At 37.3% G+C, this 25,480-nt stretch overlaps 1 protein-coding gene across 3 annotated transcripts in view; it reads left to right on the forward strand.

The window, feature by feature from the left end:
* Positions 1-25,480, forward strand: part of CRPPA (CDP-L-ribitol pyrophosphorylase A) — a 296,085-nt gene that overhangs the window by 14,867 nt on the left and 255,738 nt on the right. For 2 of the 3 annotated variants that reach the window (XM_065884349.1, XM_065884350.1), the window contains exon 3: positions 18,404-18,553. The exons of the other annotated variant lie outside the window; for it this stretch is intronic. In XM_065884349.1, the coding sequence (XP_065740421.1) occupies positions 18,404-18,553 (150 nt within the window). The remainder of the gene's footprint in view (positions 1-18,403; positions 18,554-25,480) is intronic. 3 annotated transcript variants of the gene reach the window in all.

The following is a 25,480-nucleotide window of genomic DNA, read 5'->3' on the forward strand; positions in this document are numbered from 1 at the left end:
ACTTTCTGCCACCTCTCCTACCCTGTTCTAAATTTTAATCCTAAAAACAAAAACACAACTAATTGAGATGTACTACCAGTAGTTGAAGTTCTTGAATTGGTGGGAAGTATTGGCATCGTTTTAACCTCAGGTCAAATTGCAGAAAACTGGTCTGAATTAAATTCTATAAAGAAAGTAGTGAAGATTTTTGCTTAGAGCTACCAGACAGTTGTTTGTCTGGGAGTCCTTTGAACTCATTCTCGTTTGTTATTTTAAATTGTGTTTTATAGACTCTCAACTGATTGTCCTGTTTTCTTACCTCTTTTCAAACCCTACCTAGAAAGGTCCCTTTCAGATAAATCATTTCCTGAATCAATGAGACACTGTGACAGCCCCCTGGTGGGTATGCAGGCTTAAGATAACGTTGATATTTTAACTTACATTACATTTTAGTTAAAATATCCAAATTAATGATGGTGTACTACTTCAAGAGACTAAGATGCCCCAAAATTAAGGGTGACATTAGGTTGTCTGCATATAGGGGCTCAAAAGTGTTGCCAGGACCCCAGTTCTTTTCTCTTCTCTGTGTATGCTCCATTCTTGGGTTCCACAGAGGCAAGATGACTTCAGTAGGGCAGCTTTTATCATTTCTTTTACTTTTCATTTCTTTTCTTTTACTTTTATTTCTTATTTCTTTTACTTTTGGTAGGGTTGGTCAGAGTATGAAATTCTAAGTTTACAGTTATTTTTTCCCCAGTATCTTGAAAATATATTATGCCATTGTCTCCTGACTTTAATAAACCTTTGAGGAGTCTACTAACCAGTCTAATTGTATCCTTTGAAAGTAATCTGCTTTTTCTGTCTGGTTGCATGTAAGAATTTTTCAGGTTTTGGGCAGTGTCTCTGGTATTTCAATATATGAATCTTTCTTCCCTTGCTTTGGATTTTTTGTCCTTTATGAATTTTATGGTCTTTAAAAATCAATTCTAAAAAATCCTAAGCTATTATCTTATTGAATATTGACCTTGTCGCATTTCCCAACTGACAGCTTTTTTTCTTCTTTATCCATATGTATCTATATACGATAAACCTTATCCTGTCCTCATGTCTCAACTTTAATATTTTCCACTTCTTCTCGTGGACTGCCTCACGGGTAATTTCAGTTTTCTATTTCATTCTTTAGTTCTAATCTTTTGCTTAAGGAGTTTTAGAATTGTAATAATTCTCAATTTCTAGGAGTTCTGTTTGGTCCATTTCAAATGTGACTGGTCTTTTTCTATTTTGCTTTTCTGTTTTGTCTTTCAATACTTAAACATTTTATACATTGTAGCTAATAGTAATTCTTGGTAGTTTAATTCTCTAGCTCTTCAATTCTGTTCACTTTTGCTCATGACGATTGGTGTCCTCCTTTGCAATTTGGATTGTAAGCCCATGTTTGGCAGGACTCGATCAGCAGGAATCCTCTGGGCATGGGACGAAGGTATGTTTCTGAAACATGAATTTGTGTTCCCTCTGCTGGGGATCCCAAGGGCTTTTCCAGCCTGCAGCAACTTTTGTCAGTTCATGGGTTGAAGTTTTGTAGATCCTATGGTGGTGTTAAAACAAATTTCTAACACACGTATAAAGTATAGATGATCATTACCACTTCTCAGAGAAGACTACTCCCACCCCCAGCTCACCCTCCTGCCCACCCCGCCCCAAATCCCAAGCCAGGACAGACAATTTTGCTTTGGTCTTTTCTCACTGAGGGCACTTTTTTCTAGTCTACTCTTTAAATGAGTATATAGCTTCTCATGGATCTTTGAGGGCTACAGTTCTAACCAACCAAGTAGCACAGGCTCAAGATCTAATTCCTCATTCCTTCTCCTTTGTTAAAACTAAAGCCTCTTGTTAACCCAAAGGTCTCTGCCATCCTACTTCCTTGGGTTCTGACTATCATGTTAGTTCTAGGGAGTTTTCTTGAGTCATACTTTTAAAGTTCTTTTTTAAAAAGGCACTTTTAAAAGTTACTTTTAAAAGCTGTTTATGAATTCTTCTGCATTTAAAAAAATTGTAATAGGTTTTTCCAAGGTATGTGGTCTGCCATATTGCAAAATAAGAAGTACTTGTATATTTCTGCATAATTATAAGTCAAGAGATGTAGTTATAAGGACATTGTTATAAGGGATATGTTGGAGCACTGAAAAATAAAGATGTAGGGAGAATCCTTTTTAGAAGCATTAATAAGCTATTGCATATACTCTAAGAACTGCCAGTAGAGTCTGATTTTCAGTTCATGCTATCAGTAGAGCAGCCTCCTAAAGACTTGCTCCTGAGGGAAGACGTTTAGTTTAGTTACTTGCATATGTTTCTTCCCTGAGCTCTCTGTTTTTGCATCTCTAATGATGTTTTATCGTCTTCTCCCTAATCAACTTCTTACAGTAACAAGTTATATTTACTGCTTCTGCTTCTTCATCTCCAATTTATTGCTCAATGCACTGCAATCAACCTGGCCTCTTTCCCCTCTGACTCTTCTGCCTGAAAATCACCTGTAACTTTCCAATTCCCAATCAAATACATTTTTAGTCTTTTGTATAACAAGGAGTTTGACTGGCTTTTGTCCCTGGTTCCTTGCAGGGAGAATAAATCCTTGAAATTTGTCAAGGGTCTTCATTTTTCATGAGCCCATTGGATCTCATTTGAGCTTACGCTAGTAAGATGAGATGACTCAGGATAGGGGCTGGTTACCAGCAAGATCAATGGAGCTTTGAACCAGCTGGATTTTTGGGGTGAGAGGAATGGTGCTGGAGACCGAACTCAGTCACATGCTCAATGGTTTAATTAATCATGCTTCAGAAGTGAAATCCCAATAAACTCTGGAGAGTGGAGCACAGTGGGGAGCTACTTGGTTGGTGAACAAAGAGGTGCTGAAAAGATGCTGCTCCCTGATTGCTTGGGGGGAGGCCACCATAGAAGCTGTGTGTTCTGGTCTCCCCTGAGATCTCACCCCATGTGTCTCTTCATTTATTTATCTAGTCTGATTTGTATCCTTTGTCATAAATATGTAATGTAAGTAATCATAATCATATAATCATAATGTGATAAGCATTCTTCCTGAGCTCTGAGTCATTCTAGTGAATTACTGAACTTGAATAGAGGTTGTGGGAACCTCTTGAATTTGGAGTCAGTTGGTCAGAAGTGTCGGTGGCCTGGGGAACCCCACTTCTCTCTGGTGTCTGAAGTAATGGCAGTCTGGTTATGAACCATGGGTTTATGCTAACTCTAGGTGGCTGACATCAGAATTGAGTTTTAGAGTACACCAGTGTGTATAGAATGCCTTAAATGTGATGGTGTTAACGAGCTCTTCTTGGAACTCTTGCCTCTACCTTGGCTTCTGTGACTTTCTTCATTCCTCTTACTTTCTTGACCACTCACTTTTCAGATACTTCTTCCCATCCTTTAAATGAGGTTCCTTTAACTATTATCACCAAAGTATTTCTGAGCAATCTAAATCATGCCCACAATACTTAATATTGTTTAAATCTACATACCATAAAACGCACTTTGGGGGAATGTACAATCTGAGTGTTTACACCTGTAAAGATTCTTGTAATCACCACCACAGGTAGGACACAGAACTGTTCTAACACTCTGAAGAATTTCCTCCTGTTGCCCTTAGTATTCAGACCCTCGTTCCTCTAACCCCTGTCAACCACTGATGTGTTCTCCGTTCCTGTATTTTTGTCTTTTCCAGAATCCATAAATTGAATCATACAACATGTAACTTTTTAAGACTATTATTTCACTGGGTGCAACACATTCGTGTGCACCTATTTTAACTCTGACACACTGTCCCAAATCTCTCTCATTCTCAGGCTTCTCACTTCTGCATTCCAGACCTGCTGTGTTCAACTTCCAGCTAGATAGAACCACTTAAATTTGCCTTTTTCAGTGTCTATGGAATCATGTGCAGATTGGAATTCATTAATCCTCCCTGATATCTTTCCTTGAATTTCCTCCATAGGTAAGAGGGAACCACTGATTTTTGAGGAGGGAATAATAAGACTTGAATTCTACAAAGATGACTGTCTGCCTTGTTTGGTAGGTTGACTAAAGGAAGAGTTTGAGGGAAGTGAAGTTAGTTTGGGATCTGCAGTAATGATGCTGCTGAGTGATGATGAACCCTATATCAGCCAAATGAAATGGAGAGGGAAGTAGATAGTACTAAAATGTTCAGGGCACTGGACTGCCTGGACTTGAGTAACGGTGTGGTATGTGAGCCATAGGAAATAAGGGACATGTATTTTGTGTGCTTTTAATTTTTCTTTTCCCTGAGGTAGTCTCATCTCTTCTCTCTAAATCCCTGTGTTCCTGCCGTCCCCACCCTTGCCTCCAAGTTTCTGTGAAATTAGGGTTTAGGCACTGATTTTTTGCTTGCCACATCTTTGCAGACCTATTTACATTTGCCTAAGGGTTATGACTGCCTGGGACCTTTTCCGCACTGGTTCATGATTTATCTTATATTTTCTCATAAAACAAGGTCTCCTATACTTCCTGTGTTGGATTTTTGCAATGTGTAAAACAGGGACTTTTTGTATTCCCGTGTGCTATAGCATAGTTAGCAGGATTACTTTTTGTTGGAAAATTGTTAATCTGAAGAGAAACAGTGGAATTTATATGAGAAATTTTGACATGGGGTGTGTGTGGGATCTCTTAGGACTGTGCAGCATGGCTGTTTAGCAATGGTGAACAATGCTTTGGAAATTCTGCTGAAGTTAATGTGTGTGTATGCATCAAGAATATACTTTCACTACCCAGTTTTATAACTTTATGCAATGTATTCTGGACTGTTTTTTTTAATTTTTAAATTTTTATTTCATATTGGAATATAGTTGATTTACAATGTTGTGTTAGTTTCAGGTGTATAGCAAAGTGATTCAGTTATACGTATACATATATCTATTTTTCAGATTCTTTTCCCATATAGGTTATTACAGAGTAGTGAGTAGAGTTCCCTGTGCTATACAGTAGGTCCTTGTTGATTATCTATTTTCTATACAGTAGTGTGTATATTGTTAATCCCAACCTCATAATTTATCCCTCCCCTCACCGACTTTTCCCCTTTGGTAACCATAAGTTTGTTTTCTGTTTCTGTTTTGTAAATAAGCTCATTTGTATCATTTTTTTAGATTCCACATATAAGTGATATCGTATATTTGTCTTTCTCTGACTTCACTTAGTATGATAATCTCTAGGTCCATCCATGTTGCTGCAAATGGCATTATTTCATTCTTTTGTATGGCTGAGTAATGGTCCATTGTATATATGTACCACATCTTCTTTATCCATTCATCTGTCGATGGACATTTAAGTTGCTTCCATGTCTTCGCTCTTGTAAGTAGTGCTGCAAAGAACATTGGGGTGCGTGTATCTTTTTGAATTATGGTTTTCTCTGGATATATGCCCAGGAGTGGGATTGCTGGATCATATGGTAGCTCTGTTTTTGTTTTTTAAGGAACCTCTACACTGTTTTCCATAGTGGTACAACCATAGGTGTGTGGGTTTATTTTTGGGCTTTCTGTCCTGTTCCATTGATCTATTATTTCTGTTTTTGTGCCAGTACCATACTGTTGTGATTATTGTAGCTTTATAGTTTAGTCTGAAGTAGCTAATTCCTCCAGCTCCGTGCTTCTTTCTCATGATTGCTTTGGTTATTCAGAGTCTTTTGTGTTTCCATACAAATTTTAAGATTTTTTTGTTCTAGATCTGCAAAAAATCCCATTGGTAATTTGATAGGGATGGCATTGAATCTGTAGATTGCTTTGAGTAGCATAGTCATTTTGACAACATTGATTCTTCCAGTCCAAGTACATGGCATATCTTTCCATCTCTTTGTGACATCTTTGATTTCTTTCATCAGTATCTTACAGTTTTCAGAGTGAGCTCATCAATGAATTCAATAAAGTTGCAGGATACAAAATTAATACACAGAAATCTATTGCATTTCTATACACTAAAAACTAAAGATCAGAAAGAGAAATTAAGGAAACAATTCCATTTACCATTGCATCAAAAAGCATAAAATACCTAGGAATGGATTGTTTTAAAATAGAGATGAAAAACTCACTTAACAGATATTTGACTGTGTATTTGGAAATTTGACATAAAGTAGAATTGACCATGGCTAGTAACTGCTTGATCTCTGGGTGGTTGTGGTCATGATGATCCATACTGAAGGTCAGAGTTCAGTCCTGGGTGGGGGTCGGGTAATAAGCTTTCCTGGGCCAAATGGATCCTTTATCTACTCAAGAGAAAGTTTGGTATCGGTTTAAGTCCTATGTCTAAAGAATGAGGGAGTTCTGGAAGAAAACAGTGAGTTCTGATTATTTCTTGGGAAATGTTGACAAAGGTTTAAATTAAGTCCAGGGCAGGTGGTGAACTGCTTATTCCCTGACTGCCATGGTCTGAGGTGAAACTTGATCTGTTTCTGATGCTAGAGAAGCTGCTATGTGAAAGGCTTTTGTTTTGCTTAATTACCTGAAACTATCTGCCCTTGCAAATCTGTTCAATTAATTACTTTAAAATGAAGTTTGAAAGGGTAGATTAAGGAAAGATGAGTATACCTAGGAATTAAAGTTTAGTACATATCCAAGTTTATCTCTGATCATATTAGGTTTCAGATAAATGGTATCACTCTAATTGTCCAGAATTAAAGTTTTGTGTACAGCGGGGGCTCCTTATGCCTTTGTGCTGCATATTCAGGTTTAGGGATACTTTGTAGTGATAGCACGGTTTGGACAGGTTTTTCTAAAAGCTATATTTCTATACTGAATAAACTATAGATTCTTTCCTCATAAAAGGAGATGGGAAGTATTCTAGTATAAAAATGTGAAATAGTCAAAATCTCATAATTGGCAATGATTAGCTTTGAAGACGTTATTCTGTAAACATTAAGTAGTCTCTGAATAAAGATAACTCAGCTAACTGAAATTGTAATTACCTAGTCAGAGGATTTCTGTTGTAGAGTGTCATAATTAGCTTGAATGCAGATGCCTGAGGAGGGATGCATGTTAGTACCTGCTGTGTTGATGGATGATGAGCATTGTTCAATTTTGCTTTTAAAAGTAAACGGTAGAGGTGGGGTTCTTTATTCGTATTGTATGATTTGTATCTATGATGTTTTCCATGCATTGATATGTGGAAATATTTGATACATTACCCTGAGAGGCACGTAATCACTGTGGTGTTGAGCTGTTAAGCTTCCATTCAGAGCTCATTATGCTAATTCCCATGGAAACAGTGTGTTTGATAACTTGGGAATTACATTTTATAAAACAAACTTCTCAGGTAGCTGTACTTAAGAGGCAACTCACTTTGTCCATACTTGGACAGCAGAGGTATTTTCACTTGTGACTCTTTTCTTCGGCTTTTCTGTAGTGAGACTTAGGGAGCTGGTAGCCACCTTGTGCTTTCAATTGTCTTTATGTTGTTATTTTCCAACTGATGTTTTAGCTTCCATAGGAAAGAACCTAGTAATTTCTGCAATATACTAATCCTATAATGACATCTCAAAAATGAATGATCTCTGCTATTGAAGTTAGTTTTCAGTAATCAAAATGAGGGTCCATAAATACGCATCTTAGAAATTCTCTTTTTAAAAATACCAAAAACAGTCAGAGAACTTCGGACACTTGCAGATCTACCACATGGTATAATAAACAGAACATTACCGGTCACTGTGAAACTCTGTCCCTGCCTTGATCGTGTTTACTCCTCCCAGGTGGATAAACATTATTTTGAACTTTGTTTTCTTGCCCTTGTCTTCAGTTTTGTAGCGTGTATCCCTAAAGAACATACTTGTTAGATTTTATTTTTTTGTTGAGGTATAATTCACACGTTCATATGATTTTTAACTGTTTTGTATATATATTTTTTGCCCAGTGTATTGGGGGAAATGTATTCACGTTAATCTGTGCATCTATAATGCCTTCATGAGCACTGCTTCATATGTCACAATTTATCTGTTTACAGTTAGTGGACATTTGTTTTTAGTTTATGCTAATATGAACATTGCTAGCATGAACAGTGCTACTCATGTCTTCTGGTGCACATGTGCAAGGATTTCTCTAGTCAAGATGTGTGAGCGTTACCAGCCTTACCAGATGATGCTGAATTATTTTGTAAATTTGTATCAATTTACGGTCACCAATAGTGTATTAACAACAGCTTGTTGCCCCACATTCTCACCATCACTTGACACTGTTAGACTTACTTTTTTCTAATCCAGATAGTGGAAAGTGCTTTCTCTTTGTGGTTTAAATTGGCATCTTATAAGTAGGTTGGGTATTCGTCATATATTTATGGGCTTTATGTGTTCTCATTGAATTGCACATGTACATCTTTTGCCCCTGTTTCTAGTTCTCAAATAACTGCTGGTTTGTTGGGGTTATTCTGGAAACGAATACTTTGCAAAGTATATGCTTTGTAACTGTTATCTCCCTTTTAAAAATTTCTTTTTAAAAGACTGTTTTGTGATGAGCAAGCATTTTTACTTCAATATAGCCAAAATTACTAATGTCTTTATGGCTCTTGATTTGTGTGGGATCTGAGAGAGTGAATATGGGTGCCTTGGGTTCAGATTGGGGCAGTAGGAACAATGAAAAGTGGGCAGATTTGGGATATTTTGAAGCTGATGTCTTGCTGATGGTTTGGATAGGGAATATGAGAGGAGGAGAAATCAATGACCTTCAATGTTTTTGGTAAGAACGACTAAAAGAATAGAGTAGACGTTTATGTAGATGGGAACATCTGTAGAGCAGCCGGTTAGGGGTGTGTGGTATAGGTGAAACCAGAACTTGGATATTTATAGTCTGGTTGTGTGTTTTGATCTGAATGGAGATGTTAAATAGGTATTTGGATGTACAACTCCAGATTTAAGGAGAAATATCTGGGCTGGATTTATAGATTTGTGAAGTCTCGTATAAGATAGTATTTGAAACTCTGGGACTTGAAGAGGTCACCTATGGAATGAATGTAGGGAAGTCTGACGTCCGAGTTCTGGAAATGCTTTCCACTTAGAAGGAGGATATAAGGATCTAGGATTTAAAGTGTGAGAAGATGAGAGAGTTTGCTTGGTGATAATGGTTTCTGAAAACCAAGTGAACAAATGTCCTCAAGAAGATAAAGAGCTATCCACTGGATTTAGCAATGTGAGGGTCATTGTGAGCTTGAAAAATTTATTTTGTGGAGTTGTGGAGATGAAATCCTAATAAAAGTAGACTACAGAGCACACGGGAGGAGAGAAAAATGACAGATAAGGAATAGTATAGTGTGGACAATTATTTGAAAGAGTCTTATTTTAAACTGGCACTAACTGGCAGATGTATGATCAATGGAAGACTGACTTAATGATGGGAGATGTCACAAAATGCATGTACTCTAACGGAGACAGTTCAGTTAAAGAATACAAACTTGAGGCAGGACAGAAGACTATTGCTATAGAGACCTACATGAGAAGGAATGGATGCCAGTAAGTATGTGGAGATGTTGGATCTTAGAAAAGAGGTGGAAATTTTTTGTAGTTCTTAGAATGTTTTGCACTTACTGAGTATATTTAAATATACTGCACTTTTGTTAAATATATTCCTAAGGATTCTTTTTGAAGTTACTATAAAGGAATTACTTTTGGATTGTTCCTTGCAAATATATAGAAATACAGTTAACTTTTATATATTAATCTTGTCCTCTGCATTCTTGCTAAACTAGTTTATTAGTTCTAATAGTATTTTTAGTGGATTCATTAGAATTATCTGTGTATAAGATTGTGTCATCTGCAAGTGAAGATAGTTTACTTTTCTTGGATGCCTTTATTAGATGTTCCTGCATAACTGCCCTGACGAGAACTTCCAGTACTTTTCTTAAAAGTGGCAACAGTGGACATCCTTGTTCCTGATGTTGAAGGGAAAACATTAAGTCATCACACCATTAAGTATGATGTCAGCTGTGGATTTTTTTTTGTAGATGCCCTTGATCAGATTGAGCAAGTCCTCTTCTGTTAGTTTGTTGCATGCTTTTTTCATGAAGTGTTGGATATTGTCAGATAATTTTTCTGAGTCTATTGAGATGTTCATGTGTTTCTGTTATTTATTCTATTAATATGGTGTATTACATTGATTTCTTTTTGGGATGTTAAATTAATTTTGCTTTCTTGGGATAAATCCCACTTGGTCATGGTGCACAATACTACTTACGTGTTGCCGAATTTGGTTTGTTATCTTGAAGATTTTTGTGTTTATATCTTTCAGGAGTATTGATCTCTATTTTGGTTTTTTGTGATGTCTCTGGTTTTGGTAATATTGGTCTTAAAGAGTGAGTTGGGAAGTGTTCCCTCCTATTTTTTTTGAAATGGTGTGAGGAACTGGTATTGAAAAAAAAACTTTCATTACAATTAACCAGTGAAGCCATCTGGGCCTGGGCTTTTCTTTGTGGGAAATTAAAAAATGCCTAATTTTCTTAAAGGTCTATTCAGATTTTCTATCTTTGAATTAGTTTTGGTTGTGTCTTTCTAGAAAAATGTGATTTTATCTGTTACCTAATTTGTTAAAATACGCTTGCAGTTTTCTTTCTCCTTATTTCTATAAGGTTAGTGGAAATGTCACCACTTTCATTCCTGATATTACTTATTTGAGTCTTATAAACCTTTAGCTAAACTAGAAGAAAAACTGTTTAAACTTTTTCAAAGAACTAACTTTTGGTTTTTCTCTATTCTATTTTCTGCTCTTATGTTTATTATTATGCCTGCATTAGCTTAAGTCTTTTTTTAGTATCTTGAGGTGGAAGGTTAGGGTTTTGATTTTGAAAATGTCCTTTTATATATACACAATTACAGCTATAAATCTCTCTTAGGACTGCTTTAACTGCATTCTCCAGTTACTTTACATTGTGTATGTTACTGATCTCAAAGTATCATTTCCATAGTGATTTCTTCTTGGATTCATTTAGTAGTGTGTTGTTCAATTGCTATTTTTTTGTTTGTTTTTTAAATTTATTTTGGGCTGCGTTTTGGGTCTTCATTGCTGTGCATGGGCTCTCTCTAGTTGAGGCAAGCGGTGGCTACTCTTAGCTGCGGTGTGCAGGCTTCTCATTGCGGTGGCCTCTCTTGTGGTGGAGCACGGGCTCTAGGCATGCGGGCTTCAGTAGTTGTGGCCTGTGGGCTCAGTAGTTGTGGCTCGCAGGCTGTAGAGCGCAGGCTCAGTAGTTGTGGTGCACTGGCCTAGTTGACCCGAGGCATGTGGGATCCTCCCGGACCAGGGCTGGAAACCGTGTCCCTTGCATTGGCAGGCGGTTTCTTTTTTTTTTTTTTTTTTTTTTGGTGGTACGCGGGCCTCTCACTGTTGTGGCCTCTCCCATTGCGGAGCACAGGCTCAGCGGCCATGGCTCACGGGCCCAGCCGCTCTGCGGCATGTGGGATCTTCCCGGACCGGGGCACGAACCTGTGTCCCCTGCATCGGCAGGCGGACTCTCAACCACTGCACCACCAGGGAAGCCCCAATTGCTATGTTCTTAATTCTCACACTTCTTTTTGTTTCTCTAAAACATTTTTTGAGGTATAATTGACATACAACATACTGGATTCAGGTGTACAACATATTTCAACATTTGTATACATTGAGAAATTACCACAATAAGTCTGTATCTGTCACCATACATAGTTACAGAATTTCTTCTGAAGAGACTTAAGATCTATTCTCTCAGCAACTTTCAAATATGCAATATAGTATTAACTATATTACATCCCCATGATGTATTTCATAACTGGAAATTTGTACCTTTTAACTTCCTTCACATATTTTACCCATGTCCCCCATCAAGCTGTTCTCTGTATCTATGAGCTATTTCTGTCTTTTGTTTAAGTTCCAGGTAAGTGGGATCATACAGTATTTGTCTTTCTGATTAATTTCACTTAGCATAATGCCTGTGAGGTCTTCACATGTCCTGAAGATGGCCATTTAGGTTTCCATGTTTTGGCTGTTGTAAATAATGCTGCAGTGAATATGGAGGTGGGTATCTTTGAGTTCGTGTTTTTGTTTGCTTCAGATAAATAACCAGAAGTAGAATCTCTGCGTCATTTTGTAGCTCTATCTTTAACTTTCTGAGGAACCTCCATACTGTTATCCATAGTGGCTGCACCACTGTTTTCTAATTTCACTCTTAAGATCAGAGAACATACTTAGTATGACTTTAATCCTTTAAAATTTATTGTGTCTTCTTTTATGGCCAAACATATGGTCTGATCTGGAGAACTCTCCATGTGTACTTGAGGAGAACATAGACTTTTGTTGGTGGAGTATTCAATAGGTATGTTAGATATAGTTGGTTTATAGTGCTTTTCAAGTCTTATTTCCATGGTCATCTTCTGCCTAGTTGTTCTACTCATTATTGAAAGTGGGGTGTTGATATCTCCAACTGCTGGATTATTTATTTCTCCTTTCAATCCTACCAATTTTTGTTTCATGTATTTGGGGATCTGTTAGATAAATTTTTATATCTTGTTGAATTGACCTTTTTTAAATTTTAAGATGGGTTTATCTTTAACATTTTTGGATTTTTTCTGGTATAGGTACTCCAGCTTTCTTACAGGTTGCTGTTAGCTTGATACGTATCCTTTTTCATCCTTCTGTATTCAGTATATTTGGATCTTTGAGTCTCACATGTGTGTTTCCTGTAGACAGCATACAGTTGGATTTTTAATCCAATTTGACAATGTGAGTTTGGATTGTTTAATCGACTGAAAATTAATGTTATTGATATACATTGACCACTTTATTTTCTGTTTCATGTGTGTCTCTTTTCTCATTACTGCTTGCTTTCGTATCAAATGGATATTTTCTATGGAACATTAATTTGTTTTCTTACTTTAACTTTTTATTAGTGACTACTCTAGGGCTTACAGTATACATCTTAACATAATTCAGATATATGCTAACTAAAATCTAGGGAGGTACAGAAATGTTACTCTTTAAATAGGTCTATTCCCTTTTCTGCCTTTTTGTGCTATTAGTGTTAGGCGCACGTATGTTAGAAACCCAATAATCCATTGTTGTTATCACTTCATCTTATTTTACACCAGTTATAGAAGTTGAGAAGAAAGGTGAGCTGTATTTATACAGAATGTCATATTAAGTTTTTTGTTTTCCATTTTCAATTTTCATTTGTTACTGTAGATTCAAGTTATCTGTTAGTTTCTTCCTGTGATACACCTTTACTCATCTTTTCCTTGTCACAATATGCTGTTTTTGTCAAACATATATTTCAATATTATAGGTTGATCAATTATATATTTATTTTATACATTCCTTTTTAAACCTCTTAACATAAGAGAGGAGAAAAAGGCATTTATAACTTAAAAATTTTTTTTAAATGATTCGTGCTCTTTTTTCATGTGGATTTGAATTATTGTCTAGGGTTGCTTTCTTTGAGCTTAAAGATTTTCAGTGTTCGTAGGGTGAATCAGCTAGCCACAAATTCTGCTTGTTTGCTCAGAATCTTTATTTTGATCTGATGTTTGTAAATGCTCATTTTGCTGGACTTAACCTTTAACAGGTTTTTATTATGAGCAGTTACCATATCACCCACTTGCCTTCTGGTTTCCATTGTTTCTGATTAGAATCAGTTGTTAATCTTATTGGTGTTCCCTTGTTAATGATAAAACATTTTGGCCGCTTTCAAGTTTTTTTCCTGTGATTTTAGCTTTCGCGTTTTTACTATGATGTGTCTGGATATGAATTTCTTTGTGTGTATTGTGCTTTGAGTATACTGAGCTCCTTGAGTGTGCAGATTGCTTTTCTTGGGAAATTTTCAGTCATAATTTTTTCTGCTCCTTTCTTGCCTTCATTTTCCCTCTGGTACTCCTATTACAAAAATGTCTGTAATGATGTCCTACGTTCCTCTGTGAATCTGTTCATTTTTCTTTGTGTAATCTGTTGATCTGACTTTAAGTTCAGTTATTCTCCTGTTCAAATCTGTTGTTGAACCCCTCTAGTGAATTTTTCATTTTAGCTATTTTGCAATTCTAAAATTGCTACTCAGTTTTTAAAAATAGGTATTCCTAATATTGATAATACTAATGGTCATCTTACTCTATTTCTTTATGCATGATGTCCTTTCGTTCTTTGAACATATTTATAATACCTGATTTGAAGGCTTACCTGGTAAGTGTGTCACTTGGGCCCTCTCACAGGTAGATTCTGTTGCCTGTTTTTTTTTTTTTTGCTTTGTATACATCACACCTTCCTGTTTGGAGGCATGTCTTTACATTTTTTGGTTGTTGAAAAATGCATATTTTGGATAATGTATTTTGTCAGTTCCAGTTACCTCCCCTAGGCTTATTATTTTCTTGGCTACTAAAATAGACCAGCAAAGTCACAGTCGTATTCCTGTATAGGGCAAAACCTCTAAAGTCACTTCAGAGGGAGCAGTTCTAGACAAGTGTTGAGTCACCACGGAATGACAGTTGTTTTAGCAGGGTTCGCTTCATCTGTATTTCCCCGATCTCTGTTATACTGTCTGCCTTGGACGCCCAACTGATAAGCTCCATTCAGTGCCTGCCGACTGCTCTTTTTTTGGAACAATGCCAAATACATAAAGTACCCTACAGTTTGATCCAAGTAAATTCTGCTCCCTTAGCCAGGGGTAGTTTGTAAAGCCGGTGTTGGAGGTTTGCTCTGATTCTGGGGGTGGGAGGGTGGGTGATTCTTATTAGCTGTCTCTTGTGCTGGTTGTCTCTGGTAGACTAGCTTCCCTATGGTTCAGCTTTTTGCTCTCATGAAGCTCTCACTTCGCTCTTAATTGCTTACCATGATCTCCGTTTCTTTTGAGAGCGTGCTTACCCTTGAATTCCTCACACTTCCAATTAAGCAAGTTCCCTTGGGGAGAGCTTAGTAGCTGTCTCTTCTTAGAGCCTGTCTTTCTCCCTGTGAAAAATCACCATGCCACTGCTTTGGAGCTATAGTTGAGCATGTTGTTTGAGTGACACCACTACTTCGTGAGCAGGGTGCTGCCTGGAGACATTAGACTTATCTTTTTGCCTCTCCTGGCACAGAACCTCTGCCCTGTGTGTGACTGGGCCAAGAGTGATCAGGGCCCCAGTATTCCCTACCTACCATGCCTGGGGTGGGTCTTGTACTCTATTGGGTGGAGGCTGTGTGGGTGAAGGGAGTCTACAACCTCTTGGCCATACTTGCTGGTAACTGAGCCTTTGTGACATGGAATTGAGTGGGATGGGAAATGCTGGCACTCTGCCCCTCCCACTGGGAGCTGGTGGGAGAGGGAACCCTTTCTTTTTGGCCATACCTACTCTGAGTGGAACTAAAGTCACATTGAGCTGGGTGTTGTGGAATGAAGGAAAAAAGCAGATGACGGTTCCAGTACCACAGACTCTGTTCTCTCCAAGGTTTAAGAGATATTCTTAAATGTTAATTTATTGAATGCCCTTAGGACAATTTTCAAAGGCTTTAAATGGTTGTTTTTTAAAAAATGCTTTAGTTGTAGAGAGTCTGCACAGCTCTTCGTGGAGACATTTTGTATGTCTCATGTTCTTCTAAATTTTTATGTCATTGTCTGGCATAGAATTAACCGTAAGTAGTTAATTAATTATAAGTAATAGAACTATATTTTTTTCCTTAAAAAGCACTATGACGTATGTGCATGTGTGTTCCTTTCCTGTCTTCTAACCTCTGCTGATAGGTGCTAGGCTTGACAAGTCAGGCTTGCTCTTTTTTTTTTTTAATTGGAGTATAGTTGATTTACAATGTTGTGTTAGTTTCAGGTGTACACCAAAGTGAATCAGTTATACATATACATATATCCACTCTTTTTTAGATTCTTTTCCCATATCGGCCATTACAGAGTACTGAGTATTGAGTAGAGTTCCCTGTGCTCTACAGTAGGTCCTTACTAGTTATCTATTTTATATACAGTAGTGTGTATATGTTAATCCCAACCTCCCAATTTATCCCTCCCCCCTGGTAACCATAGGTTTGTTTTCTACATCTGTAACTCTATTTCTGTTTTGTAGATAAGTTCACTTGTACCCTTCTTTTTAGATTCCACATATAAGTGATACCATCTGATATTTGTCTTTCTCTGTCTGACTTAACTTCACTCAGTATGACAATCTCTAGGTCCATCCATGTTGCTGCAAATGGCATTATTTCATTCTTTGTTATGGCTGAGTAGTATTCCATTGTATATATGTGCCACATCTTATTTATCCATTCCTCTGTTGATGGACATTTAGGTTGCTTCCATGTTCTGGCTATTGTAAATAGTGCTACAATGAACATTGGGGTACATGTATCTTTTTGAATTATCATTTTCTCTGGATATATGCCCAGGAGTGGGATTGCTGGATCACCTAATCAATGACAAGGGAGGCAAGGAGATACAATGGAGAAAAGACAGTCTCTTCAATAAGTGGTGCTGGGAAAACTCTACAGCTACATGTAAAAGAATGAAATTTGAACACTCCTTAACACCATACACAAAAATAAATTCAAAATGGATTAAAGACCTAAATGTAAGGCCAGCAACTGTAAAACTTTTTGAGGAAAACATAGGCAGAACACTCTATGACCTAAATCACAGCAAGATCCTTTTTGACCCACCCCCTAGAGAAATGGAAATAAAAACAAAAATAAACAAATGGGGCCTAATGAAATTTAAAAGCTTTTGCACAGCAAAGGAAACCATAAATAAGACGAAAAGACAACCCTCAAAATGGGAGAAAATATTTGCAAATGAAGCAACTGACAAAGGATTAATCTCCAAAATATACAAGCAGCTCATGCAGTTCAATATCAAAAAATCAAATAGACATTTCTCCAAAAAAGACATACAGGTGGCCAAAAGGCACGTGAAAAATGCTCAACATTACTAATCATTAGAGAAATGCAAATAAAAACTATAATGAGGTATCACCTCACACTGGTCAGAATGGCCATCATCAAAAAATCTACAAACAGAGCTTCCCTGGTGGTGCAGTCGTTAAGAATCTGCCTGCCAAGGCCGGGGACACGGGTTCCTGCCCCGGTCCGGGAAGATCCCACATGCCGTGGAGCGGCTACGCCTGTGAGCCATGGACGCTGAGCCTGCGCGTCTGGAGCCTCTGCTCCGCAACGGGAGAGGCCGCAACAGTGAGAGGCCCGCGTACCCCCCCCCCAAAAAAAAACCAAAACAAACCTACAAACAATAATGCTGGAGTGGGTGCGGAGAAAAGGGAGCCCTCCTGCACTGTTGGTGGGAATGTAAACTGGTATAGCCACTATGGAGAACAGTATGGGGGTTCCTTAAACAACTAAAATTAGGACTACCATACGGGCTTGCTCTTTATCTCCCTTTCACCTACTTGGACTTCACTCCTTCCCTATCGCCCTTGGCTGTCTCTTCACTTTTGCTATTATGCCTAGGCTCCAAATCTCTGCTTGAGTCACTGGAAATGGCCACACAATTTGTACAGCCTGCTTGGCTCTCACATAAGCTTTGATTTTCAACCAGTCCCTTGGCTTTTGTAAACTAGTTTATGGACTGTCCTTCTCAGATGTTGGTCTCCTTGAGACCAAATTTGTTCTCAGGTATTAATGTTATATGCTGCAATTACATGAAAGATAGGACATATTATAGTCAATATAAGACAGCTGGGTTAAGGCCTACCCTAGGAAGTTTAAGGCTACTTCACCAAGGTAGCTGTCTGGTAATGACCTTCAAGACTGTATTACAGTGAAACTTATTAAAGGTAAAGGGAGAAGCTGTCAGGTAAGGTGTCTTTTTAAAGTTTAGATGCATCTATTAATGAGACAGAGCTTTCATAGGAGCAATTGAAATCAATGGATATTAGCCTCAGGGAGCGTTGCATTGATGCTATATTTGAATGGAGCTGTTTTTTTGCAGGAGTTAGAGCAAGACATATATTCATTGTCACTTGGCTGGTGTCTGAGCTCATTTTGGGGATCTTAGGGAATATGTCTTGTTCCTTAATGAGGTAATGTGTAAATTAAATACTTGAAGGCACACTAACAAGTAAATATTCACGTGTAATCCGTTTCAGTTCTTTGACAGTAGTCTCTTTCCCATCTTCAGGGAATACTCAGTTGTATCTTAGCATCCTTTTTTCGTATTTGACTTCAGTGGCCTGTGATGAAGAGGATTTTGGATCCATAATGAAAAATTATTTCTGTCTCTAATACATGGAACTGTAGTGGTATGAGATTGGTTTTTGACTGGAAATGATTTGATTTATGAACGAAATTAAGACTTAAGTATGTTCTTGAGGTAGCTTGTTGAAGGTGTAAGATCTGTTTCAAAACAAAGATACCGAGTTCAGAATTGGACTTTAAGATATTTTCTAACTGAAATAACTGTGTCATTTGCCTCTCTGTTTATCCTTTAGGCTGCAGGAGCAATCCGACCTCTTGTATCTACTGTCATCAGTCCATCTGTAGATGGCTGCTTAGACCACTCACTGGAACGTGCGAGACACAGGGCAAGTGAAATGCCACAGGCCTTTCTATTTGATGTGATTTATGAAGCATATCAGCAGGTAAGAATCTTCGCTTTTTGACAATCTGCTGTGTTGAGGGTCTCTAAGAACCACCCGCATATTTGGAGATTAGCTAGAAGAACTCAAGGAACTGAGTACATAGTTGGACTCAAGGCTAAAATTGATTAGAGTGAAGTTGGATGATAAGAGAAAAAGACCCAGGCAGAGTCAGGAGGAATCTATGTGTAATCTTCCTCATGATCTGTCTCCTTCAGTGTCGCACAAAGTACACCTTCCGTCCAGCAGTGAGAAGGCAGCAGTTTGGGTGTGTTGTTTCTTTTCAGGGAAGCCCATTAGAGATTTGATGTCTAAGGTATTGTGTTGGTCACATAGATACCCTCTGCCTTGCACACAAACTTCAGACTTCCAGGAGAAAAGCTGGTGTTCAACATAAAGCGTATTGTAAATCGTATTGTTTATGTGAACATCTAGGCACAGTGAGCCACTCTTACCAGTTAACTGTTCACTGGAAACACTCCAAGAGCCAAGTTCCCAGACACTGGCTGAGGGCCCACCTGGTGAGCAGGTCTGCTGCTCAGGCCTGTAATCTCAGGCCTAATGTAGTAAACATTTTGCACAGCTGTACAGATATTTTGTTAAAATTTTAAAGGTAAGTGATTTCAAAATATCAAATCATTCATGTTTAGATTATACTGGATTGTCTTTGTTTTCATGTTTTGGAAACATTTTTGTACCTGTAAATTTTACTGCTATTCATTTCTGTGTTTATTTATTAAACAGTTATTAAATATCAGGTATTATGCTTGTCAGAAACTTCCCAATGAAATAAGATCACTTACAACAACTAAGGCAGTGCTTGGCTGATGTTAGGCAATCAGTAAATAGAGATAGATGGACTTTAAAGAATATGAGATAATGGTAACATAAATATTGACATTTTATAATAAAAGAATACCGCATTTTGGATAGAAAGTTAATCACAATGAATCAATCTTGACTATCAGTTACTGTTTTAAATATTGAGAATGTAAATCGTAATCAGTTTTCATGGTATGAATAGTCGTCAGTGGTTTGTTTTGTTTTCTTAAAACTCGTTATACAGAAATTTACCTGTATTTGATCATTAATCAAATATTCCCCTATCGATAATCCTATAAAGCCTAAATCTTGCTAAATCTTTCTAATATTTTTTAAGATTAATGAAAGAATTTGTTCATCTTTATATAAGCATTTACATTAAGAATAATAAATATGATAGCTCTGTCTTAGAAAATTTAATATAACCTTATGATCCTCACACTAGAGTAGCATGTTTCAACAGTTTGTAGTAGAGAACTAAGCCCTAATACACTGAGGCAATAGTTGTCAAATTATGGTTCCCAGACCAGCAGCATAAGCATGTTTTGGAACTTGTTAAAATGCAAATTCTGCGTCTTCACCTCAGACTTAGTTACTTAGAAACTCTGGGAATAAGGCCCATCCATTTGTGTCTTAACAAGCAAGCTGGCCACGTGATCTTGACTGACAGTGAATTTTGGGAACCAACACCCTAAGGTATCCGTTGTATGTGATAAATTCTCTTCTGTTGTGTTCTCGGGAGAATGAGAACGTAGTCACACAAAAATAACTGTTCTGTGGTTCAGATGAGGAATTCTCAAGCCATTTTGGAGGTTTTGATACAAGTTCTTATGAAAATTATTTTTGATCATAAAGGCGTTCATAAGGAAATTTGTATAAAAGATGTCTCTCATCTATATGATTTATGTATATATATGTTTGCTTTTAACGAATAGAGAAGAGTAAGATATGACAGAGTTCCAAGGGTGGGAAGTTGTTCTCTATAGAGTGGTCAGACGTACTCTGAAAAGGTAAAGTTTAAACCAACATGGGGAAGTAATTGAGGCGATAAGTCATGCAGGTAACTGACAGAACATTATTTTACGCACAGGATGCAGAATCTAAGAAGGTGGAGCAAGGCTGGAAGAGAATGACATCATGGGGGGAAGTAGGAGGTGTACCTGGGTCCAGTATCTTGTTGAGCCTTAAAGGCAATGTTATGGGCTTTAGATTTTACCCTGAATGAGAAGGGAAGACTTTGGATGGTGCTGTGTGAAACCTAACTTCTATGGGGTCACCTGTCAGTTGTGGGGATGGTACCTTACAGAAGGTAAGGGAAAGAAGTAAGCTATAGTGATGATCAAGGCAAAGATGATGACAATTAGGGCAATTTGGATAGTAGAGTATTTGGTGAGAAGTGTTTGTTCTGAACATATTTAAAAATAAAATGAGGATAAGCCAATTGGTCACATATGGAATATCAGAATGGGAAGAATCATGGGTCCAAGAATTTGCTCTGAATAACTAGAATGTAGTTGCCCCCTTTTTTTTTCTTTTTTATTTATTTTTTTGGAGTATAGTTACTTTAAAATGTTGTGTTTCTACTGTACAGCAAAATGAATCAGCTATAAGTATACATATATCCCCTCTTTTTTGGATTTTCTTCCCATTTAGGTCACCACAGAGCATTAAGTAGAGTTCCCTTTGCTATATAGTAGGTACTTATTAGTTATCTATTTTATACATAGTATCAATAGTGTATGTATGTCAATTCCAGTCTCCCAATTGCAGTTGCCCTTTATTGGGATGGAGAATGCGAGAGGAAGAGATGGTTTTGTGTGATCAGATCAAAAGTTTGGTTCTGAAAGACTAAGTTTGAGATTTCCTTTAGACATACTCAACTGTATCCCTTAACCTTTTTGACTATATGGAACTAGAATTCTGTGGAAAGATCCAGATAATGATAGGCACTTGAGAATTGCCATCATGCAAGGCATTTAATGCCTTGGAGTTAACTGACCTAACTAGAAAAACAGGTACAGAGAAAGTAAGAGCTACAAAGGCTGAACCCTGGGGCAAAGATTGAGTTTGTGAAGATGTATTAGTTTCCTATTACTGTTGAAACAAATTACCACAGACTTACAGAATTAAAAAGAAAATACTTTAAAATTCTAGAGATCAGAAATCTAAAATCAAGGTGGTAGGGCTGTGTTTCTTGAGATTACAGGGGAGACTATCTCCTTGACTGTTGCAGTTCCTAGAGGCTATCTGCATTCCTTGGCTTCTGGCCTATCCCTCATACCATTACAAGCTCTTGATTTCAATGTCACATCTAATCCTAGTGATGACATCAGACCCATCTAGATAGTCCCAGATAATCTCCCCATCTCAAAATCTGTTATCTTCAAAGTGCCTTTGCCATCTAAACGACTTATTCAGATTCTGGGCATTAGGACCTGGATATCTTGGGAAGGGGCATTATTCAGAAGAGGAGTGGCCAAAGAGTAAGAGGGTAATATCCCAGAAGCCTAGTGAAGAAAGGGGCTCAAGAGTGATTGAGCAGTTGTTAAATGCTGCATAGTGGTTTTAAAAAAAGGATCCAGAACTGACCATAATAAGCCTTAGCAGTGTGAGATCGCCAGTGTCGGGGTGGTGGTGGTGGTGTTAGTTATGGAAACCTGGTTGCAATTGATTGACTAGAGAATAGGAGGGCCGCTTTTTATAGGAACTTCCATGCATATGGAGCAGAAAAATGGGGTGGCCGAAGGGGGTTCTAAACTGAGAAATTTTTTATTAAGGTGGATGGCATGACAACATATTGATAAAATGATGGAGTGATTTAGTAGAAAGGAAAAGACTGATACTGTATTGAGAGGGGATGGACAGTTCATCCACAGGGATAGGAGGAAAGGCCAGATTTGGGTACAGATGTAGGTTAATAGATGTAGTGGGAAGATTTGTTGGAGTTTGTTGTCTGATTTTTATTAGTGATGCGGGGTGCAGATCATCAGCTGAGACACAGGGAGGGGGGAGGTATCTAGGCTTTAGGATAGAAAAGGATACCTCTAGTCCATAGTAAATACTGATTTGTATTCTTAAATTCTTACACTTAAGCTAAAAATACACAAAATCATCCCAAAGAAAAAGTCTATCTATTTTCCAGGGCTATTTTCTGGACATTTATGGGAAACTGAAATATTTGATCAAAAAAACTGCAAAACCATCAAATGGGTCAATCACTAATGTGGCCTTGAAATGTGGACTTGACATGTGAACTTTTTATATTTTATCAAGGGTGTAACTTTGCTTTGTGGTACTCACGTAGAAAATACATAATAGTGTTGATCATTTACTGAGTTGAGCAGAAATCGGGCAGTTGTAAGTAAGGTCATATGAGATTGTATTATACATAGAAGAAACACATCTTAATCTGATCCAAAGCCATATGGCCTGGCCAAAAAGGTGGGTTTTTCTTGTTTTCTTTTTGTTGTTGTTTTTCCCGAGTTTGAGGTTATGGATGACTTTTCCTCATCAGATTGGGTGCTGGGAAGTTATAGATGTCAAGCTGCAATTCTGTCTATGGATCTGCTGGATTGTTTCCCCCACCATTTCTTGTCTCATGTCATTCATCCTCTTGTTCTGTGTGCTCTACTTATGCTTACTTTATTTCCTCAAATATAAGTTTGGTCCTTTCTGGAACTTTACTTCCTATCTTGCTGTATATCCTTTAGATAGTAAGTAAATTATCATTTAGGGAAGCCTTTACTGTCCACCCCCATCCCCACTAGGTTAGTCTAACCCACTACACATTTTCCTAGTGCCCTGTTTTTTCTGCCCAGCATCAAAATTAGAATGGAATAATTACTTGGGAAATCACTTACGAAATGTCCAACTCCCCTGCTAGACCATGAGCCCTGTGAAAGTAGGCACGGTACCTGTCTTAGCAACTTGCCTGATATTTTATTAGTACCGAGTGCATATTTGTTCAGTGGATGAGCATCAAAGTATATGCATATAAATATGAAAAATATCCAATGTACTGCTTCTTTTGGGCCACTTTTTCAAGATATTAACACTGTTTCCACTCTGCATTTAGGTCCCTATGCAAATGTCACCTTCTCAGAGAAGCTTTCCACTGATAACTTATATATAAAAATGTTCTCTGTCATGTATTGCTTAATTCTGCTTTTAGTTTCATTAGATATCACTAATGTGTTTTTGGTAGATTTTTCTCTTTCCTGCATGACTGCTCCATTAGAGCAGGAATTTTATCTTATCTCTAGCACCTGGAAGAGTTCATGGCTTACATGATGTTCGTAACATTTTCAAATGTAAGAATTTTATCCATACATGGGTATATGTAGATACATGTTTATGTGTTAACACTTAGGTCAGTTATTATGTAAAAAGCTTTGCATGGGGTAATATATATGTTATGTACATACTGAAATTTTTTTCTAAAACTTTCAAGAAATTCATCTGAGAAATTAGAAGTATAGGCAAACATTTGTGTATAAAGCTAGTGATTTGCAGCATTTTTGTAAATGTGAGAAATTCTATTCGGCCTCTATTTCTAGAGATTAGTTTTGAATGAATTTAAAGAGTCACTTAATGAATGGATAGAGAAGATGTGGCACATATATACAATAGAATGTTACTCAGCCATTAAAAGAAACGAAATTGAGTTATTTGTAGTGAGGTGGATGGACCTAGAGTCAGTCATACAGAGTGAAGTAAGTCAGAAAGAGAAAAACAAATACCATATGCTAATATACATATATGGAATCTAAGAAATAACAAAAAAGGTCATGAAGAACCTAGGGGTAAGACGGGAATGAAGACACAGACCTACTAGCGCATGGACTTGAGGATATGGGGAGGGGGAAGGGTAAGCTGGGACAAAGTGAGAGAGTGACATGGACATATATACACTACCAAAGGTAAAATAGATAGCTAGTGGGAAGCAGCCGCATAGCACAGGGAGATCAGCTGGGTGGTTTGTGACTGCCTGGAGGGGTGGGATAAGGAGGGTGGGAGGGAGTGAGACGCAGGAGGGAAGAGATATGGGGACATATGTGTATGTGTAGTTGATTCACTTTGCTGTAGGGCAGAGGCTGGCGCACCATTGTAGAGCAGTTATACTCTGATAAAGATGTTAAAAAAAAAAAAAGTCACTTAAAGTTGTTTTGGGGGAATCTTTATGGAGCATGAAAATGCTCATGATATTAATATAACTCGTTATGTTAACTATATATAATATGTATTTATGCTTACATGTACACATGTGTGTGTATGAGTACACATAAAAAACAGAAAAACTAGTTGGATATGTGAATACTGACATGTGACTGGGTTGATAGTAATTGAAGTCATTAAAAATCTGCAGATGTGATACACATTTAAAATATATAAATACTTAAGTATTTGGTTTTGATTGGTTTTGGACTTTTGCACGTACTTGCTTTTGTTGCTTAAAAACGATTTGAAAAACTTTCATTCCTTGAATTTTTAATGATACATTAAGCAGCTGCTAAAGGAAAAGATGGCTAAATTAAAGAGTAACAAATTCAGTAGTGAAAATTACTCAGTCTATAGAAACATGAGGAAAACACCAGATTGGTCCAGGGGATTCTTATTGAGTATTCAAATACATAATCATGTTCTATACTGTTTAGAAAAATTTTGTACAAAAGCTTTTTGAATTACATGAATCAATTTCTTAAGGAAAATTGGTATGATGGGCACAGATGGTATTCTAAACTTTATTGAGACCTGGCCTCATTTCTAACAAGTTTTTAAGTTCTCAATGAGAATTTTAGAAGATAACTTGTTAAATTTTCATGAAAATGCACATGCATGGAAGACAGAGCAGGACTCAACTAGTGACAGAATTGTTCTCTTCAGTGTTAATTATGTACCTTTTGGTTTGATATACTAGACTTCACTGCAGAGATTAATACGTAGGTGTTAAATTTTCTCAATCTCCATTAAGAGTATTTTAATAAAACTGGCTGTTTAACCTGAAAGGGGAAAAACACCTTTCAAAAACATGCCTAAGACAGCCCTTAGATTCTTAAAGATTCCTGTCACTGAAGTCTCTAGATCCAAAATACAATTATAAAATTAAAG

The sequence above is a fragment of the Phocoena phocoena genome, chromosome 9, assembly GCF_963924675.1.
Source record: "Phocoena phocoena chromosome 9, mPhoPho1.1, whole genome shotgun sequence".
Lineage (NCBI taxonomy): Eukaryota > Metazoa > Chordata > Mammalia > Artiodactyla > Phocoenidae > Phocoena > Phocoena phocoena.